Source organism: Mixophyes fleayi, chromosome 1 (assembly GCF_038048845.1).
Source record: "Mixophyes fleayi isolate aMixFle1 chromosome 1, aMixFle1.hap1, whole genome shotgun sequence".
Classification (NCBI taxonomy): domain Eukaryota; kingdom Metazoa; phylum Chordata; class Amphibia; order Anura; family Limnodynastidae; genus Mixophyes; species Mixophyes fleayi.
The window spans coordinates 432,902,542-432,919,301 of NC_134402.1; the positions used below are offsets into that span (position 1 = coordinate 432,902,542).

The 16,760-nt window shown below is 40.2% G+C and overlaps 1 protein-coding gene across 1 annotated transcript in view; it reads right to left on the reverse strand.

The window, feature by feature from the left end:
• Window positions 1-8,404: 8,404 nt before the first annotated feature.
• Window positions 8,405-16,760, reverse strand: part of IL7R (interleukin 7 receptor) — a 35,308-nt gene continuing 26,952 nt past the window's right edge. The window contains exons 7-9 of the mRNA XM_075184361.1: window positions 15,461-15,551; window positions 12,737-12,812; window positions 8,405-10,740 (exon numbers count right to left, since the gene is read on the reverse strand). Of these exons, the coding sequence (XP_075040462.1) occupies window positions 10,240-10,740; window positions 12,737-12,812; window positions 15,461-15,551 (668 nt within the window). The 3' untranslated portion in view covers window positions 8,405-10,239. The remainder of the gene's footprint in view (window positions 10,741-12,736; window positions 12,813-15,460; window positions 15,552-16,760) is intronic.

Below are 16,760 nucleotides of genomic sequence, written 5' to 3' on the forward strand. Positions count from 1 at the left end.
AACTATTTTTTACCATACAATCATCTATACCATGTCAAAACACATTACTACATTCATATTTGTACCAAAAACATACATAAATGTAATTAATTAGTGATTTTATTTTTTATTTTTTTTTAATTTATTTTTTCATTTCAATATTTTTTCACAAGAAAATCAACTTACACAAGTTAGGCATTAGTGATAAACATAAGTTTAACTTTTTTTCAACATTTTTACATGATTTCAAATACTTTTCAGAGTTTTTTTTTTTTAACACACCCCAAGGAGGTGCGAGATAAAACAGCATATTTGCCTGTTGTACCCACCGCGTTAAAAAACAATTGAATAGCTTTTAGTGCGGCTGCCTCTCGCACACCCTATACTTTCAATAGACCTTCTACTGGAGCGCGAGAGGACCGTTTGATGAAAAAAAACGTAGTGTTAAAAATGGAATTGAATTGCGAGTAAAGTTAACCCGCTCGAAAATGATAAAAAACAGCATTAAAATGACTGAACGCGGTAAAAAAAACAACAACTCGCTGACAATTGAATAACCCCCTAAGTAGCCTTCTACACGTTGTGTCTGGGATTGTTATCTGGATCAATGCCTTTACGTGCCAAGTACTTATTGCAAGTCATTGGCTGTAAACAGGGACACTTTTTCTCTTGAACACATGCTCCTGCTACATGTTAACTATCACAAACCTTATTCACATATGTTACTGTATGATTCATGTTCTTCTTCAACCGTGGTTGTCAGGATAGAAGTAATTATTGTTTAATTTATTTTTTCATGAATTTCCTCAGTGAAAATTAATCAATATTGATAAAAATTTCCTTTTAATTGTATTCTATAACCAACATCTGCTACCATTATTGTAAATGATTGTTATAAAGTATCAATCATTGACGTTTGTAATGCAAAGTTATAAATGATTATATAAATGATATAGAAGTAAGTAAAGGTAAAAGGTTATGTCTCTGTCCATCACGTTCATCCTTTCATACATTCTAATTGTGTTGATCTAGAAGAAGGCAAAACAAGCCCTCGATGAGACAGTTGCCAATTTAGCCTCATAGCAATGCAAAATAAATCCTTCCTGATCCCAAAAATGGCAATAAAATACATTCTCTGGATCAGTCACCCCTATAATGTCCTCTACTAGGTACAGGTAAATATCCTGTTTCCTGAATAAAAAATGGCATCCAGTCTTTTTTTAATTCTGTTTGTTAATACATCAAAGAACCTTCCTTATCTCATGGCGAAACTGTCTAACTTACATTCATAATTGAAAACTGTAGATTCATGTTTGTATGTAAGTCTGCTTGCGTGATGTAGCTCTGCACATGCTGACGCCAATGAACACAATTACATACAATTCATGTCAGAACGCAAATGATGCTTACGACTGCCTATGACTTGAAGGGCGGAACGCGGGTGGGATGCGGTGGATGAACGTAGACAGTGTACAGCAGTGACCCCCCCAGGACCTATTTCCCCGCTGCGCCAACCAGCTGTTTTTACTTGCCATCCGGCTCTTGGAACCCGAAGGAGTCCTATTATAATAGGACATTGTTTATCCTATTATAATCAGCACTGTGTGAGAGGATGGAGCATGTGTGGCCAGTAATAGAACCATAGATCATTGACATCCATCACAGTCCTAAAATCATTTTACACCCAATAATGTTTGTGAAGATAGACCAATTTCTTAGTCCTCCAATTCTAGTGAATGTCAGTGTGACTGCTCAGCTCTACAGATCAGTGATTGCCCATCTATTGTGCCAGTGGTGCTGATATTTTTATGCAGTCTCACAAGTGGCCCTTGGTCCGTCAAGGGGGCTGCATTTTTTTTTTTGTGAAGAACCATCAGATCACATGATGAGATCAGGGCACCAGCAGTTTCTCCCCACCTTTATTTTCACAACTGTAGCTTGAAGTTGACCCATAGTTTTCTTTTATGCATTGTCTTTATATGATGCACCTTCTCTTTTACGCAAGTTTTTGCCTCAATTAGATTTAGGAGCAAACAGGGGCAGGCTGGGCTGGGGGGTAGGGGGGCATCTGCCGGTCCCATAGATGGCCAGCTTGTGCTGGGTCACTGGGCCAGCTGCATTTTTTTCCTTTAAATGTTCCTGATAGGCTGCTATAGTTGAGTCTTGCCCCCCAGGCTAAAAGTTGCCATCCCTCCCCAGGTAACAAATCTGGCAAGGGGTGTAAACCTACACCAGGGTAAAACATGTTGCCATGCAAGGGGTGCAAATGTTGTTTTTTGCATGCAGGGAAACACTGACTGCTTTTGCATGTAGCACATATATACTGGACAACTTTATTTTCAAACAGCAATTTACAGCTGAGCTAGGACAATTCCCAATTTTAAATCTGTCTGCACATTTTAAATGTGCCCCCTGCACTTCAACTTGGGGGCTTATTTAGAAGTAGACACACATGTGTTCAGAAAATACTTAGGAACAAGGCACACTTAAAAAACGTATTTGCGTGCATATATTCAGACGCATCTCAAAAGGCAGCGTTTGCGGCAGGTGTTCTTTTAGCGTAACACATGCACATATTTGTGCCCCACGATAGCGAAGAGATTGTTTAGAGATGTGGCTGGACAATGTTAGTAGTAAATGCTAAAGTCTCATTACCCTATTTGTACACAATATACTGTAACAAGGAGTCATATACACAAGAGAGAATATTGTTTTGACAATTAGTAATGTGAAAGTTCCACATAGAATGTTATAACGTACACATTTTAAAAGAAAATTAATGAAATACAAAGATCTGTTGATTTCAACTTTAAAAATCAAACAGAAATCTTCTTTCCTGCAGACGTCCAAAAGAAACATCAGTTAAGTAATGCTAGTAGGTTAAATACCTAAAGAAAACACTTGGTCTGAATGTCCTCTGATGAAATTAGCAGCACGTTAGAGAAACGGGTCAGTAAAAAGAAAGCAGCGATCCTGGAGCTTATGCAGTTTTGTTCTAATTTATGGGACTTGACTATTTAGTGCTGGCGGAGAAGATTTTTAAGCGAGTGTGGAAGCGGCATTGTTAATTTGGAGACGTCTGATGTTACAGTGGAGAACACCATTCAGACTGTAGGCTGGTAACTACTAATGCAATATTTCTCAAGTGACGTTGCGTTGGAACACTTGCGCTGATATTATATTGAGCATGAACATATTGCCTATCCAATAGTTGAAATTACCAGCACTCTAACTACATAGACCAGTCGGTCCTCATGCAACAATTTAGTTAACCAGGAGACTAATACTAACTATTTGTGGCTGGATCACTTATAAATATCTTATTGTATAAATTTATTAAAATTAATAGCGTAGTGCATCAATTTATATCATTACAAATGTACCTAATTTTGTATTGGTATGTATTTTAAATGGAAATCTATTGATTTCTGAGACAGTATTTCATTATTTGGTTTTGTAACTGTTCTAAAGGAAATCCAAATTAGATATATGTGTGGAGGAAGTGTATTTTTGAAACTGTCTGAAGGCAGGTAATCTCATGTTAATTAAGCCCTTTCATCTCAGTGACCAACGTGTTTTTTTAACCTAAAAACACAGGAGGGGGTAATTAGACTTGCTGTTAGACTTCCTATCTCTGTAAAGCTGGGTACACACTACAGAATTTTCCAACCAATCTGTTATCTACAAAGATTGTGCCTATGACTGAAGGTCCGATTGGTCGGGCGATTCATGTGTACACACTGTACATGATTTACCTTCAGATCTATGCTCTTCATCTGGTCCCCTAGTCGTTTAGAGAATTACAAAAAGGTATTCATTCATTAACCACCAAAATAAACTTTGACTTTTCCACAATGTCATTATCAGTTTTGTTACCTTCTGTGACTCTGAAACAAAATATTCAGTTTCCGAACGAACGGATGAATTATTCCACCTACAGCACTCTACATTTATTCACCAGGACAGCAGCTAATGTTCATTGCCGGCATCGGCTGAAAAGATCATGACTCTTAACTCTATGGAGATTGTGATCATGAGTGCATACACACTGCAGTATTGGAAGGTGATTGGAACAATCTTATTAGATTTACAGACCAACCAAATGAACCGACTTTGGAGCAACTATCGGTCATCGTGTTAGTGTACACATTACTGTGAAATCGGGCCGAAGGGTCAGTTTATGGGTGTTTGGCCTGATAATCGTCTGAAAAACCTGTAGTGTGTACCCAGCTTAATACTCAGGATATCACAGATTGATGTGAATTTCGTTAAAGCTTAAAATTACGTTAACTCCAAGTCTGGAGAATATATCACATCTTGATGTTAAACTATCTGATGTAACCTCAGATGTTTTTATGCCATTGCCAGGCTATGTGTCCAAAACTGTATAAAAAGAGCACTGTTTGTCTATGTAATGTATCATTTCCTCTGTAACTTCTAGATGTATCTCAAACTGGTGTGTAAAAGTCCTTGTCAGGACTCTTGAGCAATTAACCATCACTGCTTGAAGATTCTGTCTGCAAATATTACCTGCTGTATCCTGTGACCAACGGATAAGACCTGACACTAATCCATTCCCCGTCTTTGCTGTGTTCAACCCAGCATCTATGTGTCTACCCAGCAGTCCTGATCCATAGCAAGCGGTCAGGAGGTATCAACCAGTCTACAGCAAACAAGAATTGCAGCAGCTATACCAGCTACCCCAGAAGTAAGCGGTTCTAGACGCTGCAAAGGAGCCCAGTGGGGGCAACCGAATTCTCCTACAACTAGTGCCCAGTTGGCATTTGCCATTGTCGAGTGTCTGGTGACACCAGTAGGAGTAGTCAGTAACAGTTGGTTACTGCCGGTGAAAAGGGACCCAAGATAAACTGTGTAGGAAGAACATCCCTCCTTTCCTCTTTCCCCTACAGACCTGGTGGCGAAGTAAGCCCATCTGGTCATACTATTTGTTTGCTTAAGAATCTTGTGTGTGATTAGTGGGGGTTAATTCAAGGAAGTGATCACATGACTCTGTGACCCTACTTAACCAACAGACAGAGGCTGTGTCAACCTTGGTAGGTTGTGTTAGCCAGTGTCTATGTATTTAGCAAGTGTATAGACAAAATGATGTAGCATGATAAGAGTTTGACAAGGAGAACAGGAGGGGAATATTCTACTTGGAAACACATCTACGTGAGGAGAGCATTCACCAATCACTTGTAAGTCCTGTTAACCTGCACCTCATGCACCTGCATTGTGCACGGCCTGGACACTCCCTGTCAACTGTTTCTCAATCTTTATTCTTACAGTTGCAGTTATATTATGACTTGTTGGTTTCATTTATGCTGTTGCTTGTATTCCCACCTTCAAAAATCACTTGCTGCTCCAGTTACTCTGACTCTCTAACTGGCTCTCTAGTTCCCCTTTTCCCAGTGATCATACCCAGCCTCCTCAGTGTGCTTTCCATTTTGTCTAATGTTGTTTGACTAATGTTATATATATATAATGTTATATATCCACCTCTAGATGTCACTATTAAATCTAACTGTATTTTAATCATCCATTCCTCATCTCTATAGTCCCAATTACTTTCCGTTCCCTTACTTATCCTATTACCTCTTTTCTTTCACTTTTCTCTCCTGCTACCTCTGCACTTTGTCCCTTCACTCACATTCTCCTTTATCACCATCACCTCACTTCTAACCTCTCACCGTCCTTTCTTCTCTGTCATACTTTCAATTGTCTATTTCACGCTTATCTCTAGCATTATTATAGTTTACTCCTTTTCTCTTTTCTGTCCTCTTCCTCAATTTCCCTTGTCCAACCTTCCTATATTCTCCTCTCTCCTCCCTCCTCTCTCTCCCTTCCCATCCTCCCTCTTACTCTCCCTCTCCTCTGCTCCTCTGCCCCTGATTTGATTCACTGCCCCCTCACCCATCTTTTCCTCTCTACCTCCCATTCCCCCGTCACCCTCTCTCCCTTTAGTCCCTTTTGCTACTCTTCCCTCTGCTTCCTTCTGTTCCTACATACCCCTACCCTCATGTTTTCCCTGGTAAAGCTATTCCCTCGCCCCATCTCCATTCCTCTCTCCTCTCCCACCTGTTGCTCCCCTTCATCCTGGCCCGCTGACGGGTCCTCTGCTAGTCCTGTCCAATTCCAACCCACTCTCCCTGTCATGCCCCTCACTCAATAGCATACACACCCATTGCAGTCTAGCAACCCCAACAACCTCATCCACTTTGATCTCTGGAATGCCAGGTCAGTCTATAACAAATTGACCTCTATCCATGATCTCTTTATCTCTAGATCCTTCAATCTGCTTGCCATCACTGAAACCTGGCTATCCTCTGAGGACACTACCTCTCCTGCTGCTCTCTCTTCTCCCACACACCCAGACCTGGTGACCGGTAAGGTGGTGCCATTGGTATACTTCTTTCACTCTGCTGCTCTTTCCCTCTCTTTCTCCTCATATGTGGTACACTCCATCCGTCTCTTCCACCCAGCCCACCTCTGTGTTGCTGTTATCTACCATCCTCTTTGTCCCATCTCTCAGTTCCTTGATCACACTGCCACCTGGCTACTTCATTTTCTCTCCTCTGCCCTCCCCTCCCTCTTCTTGGAGGGAGGGAAGGACAGCTTCTCGAACGAGTTGTTCACAACCATCTAACATCCTTTCTCTCTTCTCATTCACTTCTTGACCCACTCCATTTTGGTTTCCGCTCTCTCCACTCCAGCAAAACTGCCCTCACTAAGGTCACTAATAACCTTCGCTTCGCTATCTCAAAAAGGCACTTCTTCCTTCTTATCCTTCTTGACCTCTCTGATTCCTTCAATACCGTTGACCACTCCCTCCTTTTGAAAACTCTCAAATCTATAGGCCTCTGTAACACTGTCCTCTCCTGGTTTTCCACTTACATCATCAACCACTTCTCTTCAGTCTCTACACCTGACTCCACACCACCCCCTCTTCTCTTACCTGTTGGGAGCTCCTCTAATCAATACCACCCTATTTGTGTCTCCCCCTTTCTTTAGAATGCAAGCTCTCACCAGCAGGGCCCTCTTTCCTTGTGTTCGCTTTCTATTATTCCATCACCCTCTGTACCTCTTGGCCTGCTTCCCTAGCCCTGTTTTCTTAAGCCCAGACCTACTTCTCGCTGGTTACTACATCACTCTCACTCATTGCCCGGTAAATAATGTGATCTACATTAACATTTTATCTGTATATTTGTTTATTCGGTATGTCTGGTCTTTGTATTTTGATCTTCATGTATCATGTAATGTGTAATTCATCACTCCTTCCTAAAGACCTTTTGTGATACCTTATAAATGAACGATAATAATAATAATATAAATATGTTCTGATCTTCCTTATTTTCTTTTATTTCTTTTCTGGGTGTGCCATAGCAATATCACGCATTGGATGCAGCATTTCATATATAATTCAGGGCTCCTGCGGCGAGTTTAACTGTGCCTGTGGATTCTGTAGGTGGCTATTTTGTATAACATAAACACAGTGCTGTTTTTAACATTTCTGGGTATGCAAATCATTTCTAGGATGGCCAATTCCTTGCCACAAGCTTGCCATACTCCTATTTTGTCTGACAATTTGGTATTTTTCAACCAAATTGTATATAATGGTCAAAATCTGATTGGATAATATGTGATTAGAGAGAAAGTCAGAGGGCAGCACAGTGGCTTAGTGGTTAGCACTTCTGTCTTACAGCACTGGGGTCATGAGTTCAATTTCCAACCATGGCCTGTGTGGAGTTTGTATGTTCTCCCATGTTTGTGTGGGTTTCCTCCGGGTGCTCCAGTTTCCTCCCACACTCCAAAAACATACTGGTACGTTAATTGGCTGCTAACAAATTGACCCTAGTCTGTGTGTCTGTCTGTGTTATGGAATTTAGACTGTAAGCTCCAATGGGGCAGGGACTGATGTGAGTGAGTCCTCTCTACAGCGCTGTGGAATTAGTGGCGCTATATAAATAAATGGTGATGATGATGATGATGAATGTAAAATCCAGTTGGTCTGTGTGTTCTGGTATCCAACAGGAAACGTGTTACGATCTGTTTGATTGTGCCACCCACTGAATGATCAAATCTGTCAAGTTTGGCTTTCCATTCGTGTGGTCAAATTGGACACAGATTTGGCTGTTTAACGATTTGGCATTGTTGTTCCACAAATGGGTAAGTTTGCTTGTCCCCAAAGCTCTTACAGATAACAGACATTTGCTTGCAGATAAGAAAAAAGTTGATGATCAAGCAGATGGAGTTGGACCGTGATTGTCCCAGCGTCACGTCGCACTGTGGTTGCCTTACCCTACTGAGCACTTGTTTCCATCAGTGGCTCGAGTCCTGCTTGCTACGCCACTCTCTCGGGCACAGGATCAGCACTTGAGGTGTACTTTTTTTTACCACTATATTTAATAAACATCACACATATTAATTCTCTTAAATTTATATATTTATGTCAATGAATAAAATCATAAATAATTTCATTTTTAAAATGATACATTTTATATCTTACTTTCATTTGCAGATTACATTCATAATATGGTGCAACACATTTTTAGCAACAATATCAGTACACAAAGTACCCAAAGTAGAGGTATATGATCAATCATTAAAACCGCTGTAGTCCATAGTTTGCAGAATAAGCATAATATATATATATATATGTGGACCAAGCAGAGACCCGTAGAGCAGCAATTTCTTAAAAAAAAAATAAAGAAACACAGAAATAATATAATGTATGTGTATATATATATATATATATATATATATATATATATATATATATTTCAGAGATTCAAAGCAGTAACCTATAATTTAACCACAGCACTCTAGGATTATAAACTCTCCTGCTGTTGTCTGCCTAGCAGCTTTGGTGTATGCAACTGGTTTGCAGCTCCAGCTTTAAAGAAACAATATCTTGGCACAGCAGTATATACAACATAGCTCGATAGAGCTGCCAACTTTTTTTACAAAAATTTTCCACATATTAAACCGGTGCATCTAAGTATGTCATAAGTAGTACTGTCTCCATGGCCCACCAACTGCCCACAGACCAAACAAAATGACCCTTTCCGCTTACTGGAGGCTGCTTCATGCAGTCGGTTTTTCACCGTGGCTCCCGTGTTCCAAAAATCTGGGGGCTGTGTGAAGCTGTGGAGGGAGGGAGGGGGAGCTAACCACACAGAGGTTGGATCTTATTGGTCCTCGCACCCCCTCTTTGCAGTCATATTAAAGTGATGAGCAAAGAAGATTTGTGGGGTCCAATACTACAGAAACATAGGAGCCCCTTTAAAAAATGTCAGTGTGCTGTCTGGGGGTCCACTAAGTGGGAAAATTACTACAATCTCCATCATGTCAGAATTAGAATATAATGTGTTGGTTTTTGCTTTTTTTGCATATTAAATACACTCCTTTAATAAAAATGAACTTATAATGCCTCACAAATAAGCATAGGTGGTGAGAATGACATCTAACATGACAAATGTTTTTTATGTGCTGTTGGTCAATACTGAATATTGGGACATTTCCAGGGACTAACCAGACACTTAATTGTTTTTTTCCCATGAAAGTCTAAGGTGTACTAAATTATATTTAAGAGTTAGCCGTCACTACACCCACATGGAAAGATGCTGCCCCCCCCCCAGCTTTTTCCCCCAACATTGCATTTCTTAGCAGCGCTCCTCATAATGTCCTGCAGAGGGAGACACTGGGTGATTTTGACTGTGTGTGCGCAACTTCATCACCAAGTAGCAGCAAATATTGAATCTTATTTTTCTGGTTTTCAGGTAACATTTCTCATTTTTGTACTTTTTGTGTAATGCATTTCTAGAACATTTGCCCCAATGCCAAATACTCTGCCTCTTAAAAAGGACAGGCAGGGCCAGCAAGCTGACATGGTCGCGTAGGGTACCAAGGTTTAGGTATAATGTCACTCATTCAGAGTTTTTATTTTTCCCATGTCACCACCACACTGAATGCCAGCCAATGACGTGGAGTAGAAGCAGCAGCCGACAACTACATACCTATGAAAATGCCGGCTGCTTCTCATCCATGTTGGCGATTTTGCCAATGCCCTGCATTCAGTCTGACACAGAGGAGCAAAAGATGCCCCCATTGCTCCATACAACGTAAGAAGTGGAGAGGGGTTAGCGCTGCAGCGCATGATGGGGGGCACCAGAGGAGGGGCACCTAGGGTGCCCAGGGGGCAATCATGATCCCTGGGAACAGGCAACATTGTATGCAACATTAGACACTACTTTTGGGTACCTATTTTACAGCAGTGCTTGGTGTCTTAAAAGCTGACATGGCAATATAAATATCTTCCCAGCATAATACCTTTAGTCCATTGTTTGACTGTTTTACTGTAGCCGAACACATGGGTCCTGTCCCAGGACCTGACATTACTGGACAACTGTCATTTGATGGAGTACAGTTATCAGGCACATTAGCACTGGACGTCAATGCATCATTAACAGAATTTACAGCATTCTCCAATGTATTGTCTCCAAGTGTCTCACTAGCATTCGCATGGTTGGAAAGGTCTCCGCACTGTTCAGTATGAATCGTAGTAGTAGTGAAATCTCTTCTGCTGCCCTCTGCTGGAGATGGGGTGTTATTGCCATCATCAGCATCAATTGGTTTTTCTATATGGATGTCAGTTGTACTGAACTGAACATTGTCTTCTGTCCTGACCACTGCTTTCATATAATCTACTTTATGAATGGGCATGTTCTCAAAATAGTCAGGATTAAAACTTATGTGAAGATCCTGTATGAGAAATAATAATAATCATTGTTACATGCTATACATACGCCAACTAACCATATACTATCAACGATTATCCATACTGTACGGATGTAATACACTTTATCTAAGCATATTCTGCAGTACAGTACATTTAAACATTTCTGTGTGAAGACACAAAACATCTTTAGACTGAAAAGTTATTTAAGTGTCTAAAACATTCCATTATCCTGTAGTTCTGTAATCTGTCCACCCACCTGCTCTGCTAAATGATTGGATAGGCGGCTATGTTATCGTCATAGTTTACATGCCAGCCTGTAAGGAGGTTTACAGAAACCTAGGTGAAGTGTTTTTCTGACACTTTATTACTTTCATAAAGCTATATTTCAGAGGTGCCCAAACTCAGTCCTCTAGGGCTACCAACAGGTCAAGTTTTCATGACTTCTGTCTGTAGAAACAGGTGGGATAATTACTGACCCAGCCAAACAGATTAACTCATGATTAAAGAAATCCTGAAAACATGAACTGTTGGTACATTTTGAACACCTCTACTATATTTGCTTGCAAAATAATAATTTAAGATTTATTATTACTATTATTATTATTATTAAAATTGTTCTGTGGAGAAAATCTCTAAGCACTGATAGAGGCAATTACAAAATCATATTGCTTCTTGTACTAGTTGGGGAGAGATTTTCATTGTCCCATTTGACACAAATGGCAATGACAGCCAAGTGGTCCAAGTGGTGAGTACAGGAACATGATTCTTGGTAACTGGTCATGTGATCCTTACACAGACTATACACGCTGAACACTGTATAAAATGCAAAAGCCCCAAGAACTTCAGCATTATAGAATGACAGCCCTGTGACATCACACTGTGTCCTCACCAGGAATAGTGCCTAGGAGCAGTGAGACCCACTGAACAGCAGATGGCAGTAGAGTAATCTTAAAGGGAGTGCCCAGTCTATGCCAGTCATGAAGGTGAGCATATTGCAACCCTCAAATTATTAGGTGTGGCTAAGCTAAATGGTGGTTGGTTAAAATAATATTAGCTGAAAAACAGAATTGTGACTATACCAGCATACAGGACACAAAGCATAAGAACCAACGACAAGTGAGGCCATAAGCCGAAAGCACTTAAAATCATGTGTTTATGTGAGTGTCAAGCACTTACCCATTCGGGGTTAAGTTTTCTGCATAGCCAACCAAAATTTATCCACTGGGAGGTGTTCTGGTCTCCACTATAAATTATCCTCCCAAAGGATGCTGGGTCTCTTGTTTCCTGCATCTTTTAGATACCTTCCTTCCCCCCACCCTTCTAGGAGTTTGATAGGTTCCTGACTTTTTAAAACAATTTTCGGCGCGTTTGGCGGGAGAGCAGTGCAGTCGGTGACTAACCAGAAGGTGCTACCGCAGATTGGCCGCACGTCTCTGCCCCATTCGAAGTAACATGGCTCTTGGTCCTTTTGTGTGGAGGATCCCTTGACCTCCTTTGTGTGTTATTTTAGGTCACGTTATGGTAACACGCATACACACGAGGGTCATTAATGTGCATGAAAGAAGAGACATTAACGCTATGCAGTTTATGACGGGATATAGGTCCCCAGGTTGCATCAGTGCCAAAAGAAAATGTTGGGTTATCAGAGAATTTCCTGTTTATTCCCAGGTGATTTTCCTTGTGGTTTTTGACTATATTGGGAGAATTCAATTCCGGCGGCGTGGAGCGCGGATATCGCGCCGCGCACATTGCCGGCAATTATAGTAGAAATCTCTGCTCAATCTCCGCTCAGTTTTCCTTGTGAAAATATGAGTGTGGATTTATGTCAAATCTCCGCAGCGAAGTGTCACATGGACCCTCCGAATAGACTTGTCGGCTAATTGAATTCCCCCCTATGTTGTAATCACTTTCATTTCTAAATTCAATCATTTGTTTTGCTTAATTCTCTCGGAACACTTATTCAGCGGATGAACAAACTGAGTGTTCCACAACTGATCAGCAGAGCACTGAGATACACACCTTTTTTGGTTTCTTGCATAATTTCTCCAGCGTACTTTTGTGATCTGGAATTTCCGGCCACACCAGAGGCTTTATACTAGAAAAGCAAGATTTACAGTCAATTGTTTGGTAATATACATATGCATTTTTAGTGCTACATAAGTAATTCAAGTATATCTTTTCCTTTTTTTTTTTACAAAAAATACATACCATTCTATTCAATTTTATTTATGATATTTAATAGGACTGTCATTCAAATTGTGATCACATCATAGCCATGGATCCAAAAACTTTCAGTGAACATATTGCTAGTAGGTGCACTTTAATCCCAAATGCCATTTATACGGTTATTAGAAATTAATTTTATAAGACCCAAATATGGAATCTCCTGGATATTTATAAACGTGCATTAAAATTGGAAGCCGCGCATCAATATCCATTGACCCTGGATGTTAGCGACACCCTAGGGCAGTAATGGGCAAAAAACGGCCCGCGGGCCAGATCTGGCCCGCTTAGAGGTTCTATCCGGCCCGCCAATATTTTAAAAAAATTCATTAAAATATGCATAAACTTATTAGGGCTGACCCTGTGTGTCAGAACCTTCATTTTTATGCCTTCCCAGCTATTTCCTCCATTACACTTCATCCTGCTTCCTAAAAGGACACTTCGTATGTCAATCACTCAAACACCTGCCCGCCCCCCAATGGCTGAAAGTTATGTGAGAAGAGATGGGCTGGGCCATATACTAAGGTGGATTTCGATTGGCTGCTTTGTTGTCAGTTAGTGGCTCACCAGAAAGACGGATCTGCAACAAGCTGCTGAAATAAGTGCTGTGTCTGTACGATCGCTGCATTTATAGAGGTAACACTGCTATATAACACCCTCCGTCCCATTCAAAAAATTTGTATTATATATTTCGATATTTGAGTTTTTTAATAAATTATATTGGCCCGCCCAAAGTTTTTCTTTTTTATTTGGCCCGCTCCTGAAAAAGTTTGCCCATCACTGGCCTAGGGGATCCAATAGACACTCTAGTAATCTACAGAGAAAGCCAGTGTCTCTTACTTTCTAAATGATCACTGTGTACAACTCATGCAGAAGAGACAGACACTTCCATATCAGAAAGGGAAATGTTTGGAATTGATTAGATGATCTCACTAAGGCTGGGTACACACTACAGAAAATTTCTCCTGATGCAATATCATTAATGATTCTACCAACAATTGAAAGTCCCGATCAGCAGCCGATTCCTGTGTACACACTATACACATTTTGCACAATTTGCCGTCAGATCTGTGCTCTTCATCTGTCATAACCATCGGCTGAAAAGATCATGACTCTATAAACTCTATGGAGATCTGCCTACACTGCTGATCCTGAGTGCACACACACTGCAGAACCAGAACGACATTGTTCCATCGTTGGACGAGATTTTTAGTCCATTTATGAAATCAAATCAAACGATATGATGTGATTTGAAGTGATAATCATTCAATGTTGGAGCGTACACACAGTCAGTGATGGGCCTAATAATTAGGTGAAAAACCTGTAGTGTGTACCCAAGATGCTATAATGGATCCCACTGAAATGGATCTATTAGTAACTGCCATCTATGTTACTAATAGATCCTATTTACATTTGATTGATATAGCTGGCAAAATAAGGACACTGATAGGGATCTTATGTGAGTTTTTAGTGTTTCCGTTGTTTAAAATACAAATGTAAAAGAAAATGGTGAAAAGCACATAATCAATATCTCTAAATGTGTGATAAAAAGACTATACAATTGTGAAGTGTATTAATGAGTCTGTACTAATTGCGTAAAAAAATTAAAAATATTGGTAAAATCGTGAAAAATTAATCCTATTTTTATCAATTTTTACTTATGTTCCCCTACTATATCATAGGCAAACGGAGGGAGGGGGTGCCTAGTACCTGGAATTCCCCCTCCAAACCTGGGACACTTAATAAATGAGGTGGATGGACCCTGCTCCCTCTTCACACAGCTCTGCTTGAAAAGGGAGAGCTGTGTGCACCTAACAGTAGTGCACACAGCATTGCTCATGTATATTATAGGGCTAGGAAGAGTTGGAGAGCAGCCAAGCACTGTCTAAAATTATTGCCAGACCCCCATGCATGCTGGTCACGCCCACTGGTGGTGTGGTGTGGAAACCCCCCTCTACAAATCCTGCGTTTGTCCCTGTATATATCCCCAAACAACAATGCAAGTAGAACAATGAAATCTAAATATTTCTAATATTTGATTGTTCCAAGGTGTGGGTGTTTCAATGATGATGTGTGATGCGAAGGACTTGGTTTAGACAGTATAATGGATAGTTTAGTGGATGGTTCCTGGTGGTGTGTTTATAGGAGAAGGAATGCATTGTGTGTCTTCAAGTTGGACAGATCTGGTCATTTGCTGTTTGTGCAGAAATACTGGTTTAGCCAGTGAGTCTATTTGCCCCCTGGTGAATTATCTATAGCTGTATGATCTGTCTTCTCATTGGTTCTAGCTCCCCTTTCGTTTGCAGTCCCACTGGCTGCATTTCAGAAATTGAGTCTTGACAGCTGTGTAGTGCTCTTGTAGAGATACTTTGGATTTTTGCATATATGCAAATCCTAATCAAAAGAACTGATATAACAGCATTTAACATTTTTCTTTTTTAAAATTAATTATGGAACACAGTCTTACTTTCTATTAAAATGCATAGAATATAAATAAAAGCAGTTCTCCTTCTTAATTACCTTCTTTTCCAAAACACTGTCAATAATATGGCTATTGTTACCAGGAAAAGTACAATAGTAGTACTTAAGATGATCACAAATAAATCCCCTTCTGCAAAAAACAAAAAAATATATACATAATAACAGGTTTCACTTCTATTGTACTGTATATGAGCAAGTTCATCCATGCCAGCAGGGGGCAGTACACCAAACAGTCCATATGCATCACAATCAGTAAAAAGACAAAAGACAACTTCTAGAATTCCAACACTGGAAGTTGTGAGCCTGTAGGAATTCAATAGATATTGAAAGGGAGTACTTAAAAAGGAAGTGTGAGATACACAACTTTATTATCAGTAGGTTGGACTGAGGAATGCTTCATATACTACGCATATGTGCACCTTATATAGAGTTGGACTGGTTAAGCATACCTCCCAGCCATCCCGATTTAAGAGGGACAGTCCTGATTTGAGGGCTCTCTCCCGTTATCCCAATCGGGACAGCTTTGTCCAGTGGGTTTGGAAATTTGTGAGAGGTGAATGGGTGCTGCATGTACTAGTGCACACGGCAATGGAGGTGTAAGGAGCAGAGGGTAGGACAGTACAGGGCAGCCTCACACCCCAAAAGCACTAGGCACGCTCCCTGGTGTGTGGCCATGCCCATCATGACATGGTCACACCCCACTGTGCCATAGCTATGCCCCCTGCCCCGATGATGGATTCCCAAATTTTGGGAGGTATGGTTACACATAGTATACTCTTTATTTAGAGTTGGCTGTAGTTACACATAGTATACTCTTTATTTAGAGTTGGCTGTAGTTACACATAGTATACTCTTTATTTAGAGTTGGCTGTAGTTACACATAGCATAGTCTTTATTTAGAGTTGGCTGTAGTTACACATAGTATACTCTTTATTTAGAGTTGGCTGTAGTTACACATAGCATAGTATTTAGTGTTGGCTGCAGTTACACATAGCATAGTCTTTATTTGGAGTTGGCTGTAGTTACACATAATATACTCCGTATTTAGAGTTGGCTGTAGTTACACATAGCATATGCTTTATTTGGAGTTGGCTGTAGTTACACATAGCATAGTCTTTATTTGGAGTTGGCTGTAGTTACACATAGTATACTCTTTATTTAGAGTTGGCTGTAGTTACACATAGCATACTCTTTATTTAGAGTTGGCTGTAGTTACACATAGCATACGCTTTATTTAGAGTTGGCTGTAGTTACACATAGCATACGCTTTATTTAGAGTTGGCTGTAGTTACACATAGCATACGCTTTATTTAGAGTTGGCTGTAGTTACACATAGTAT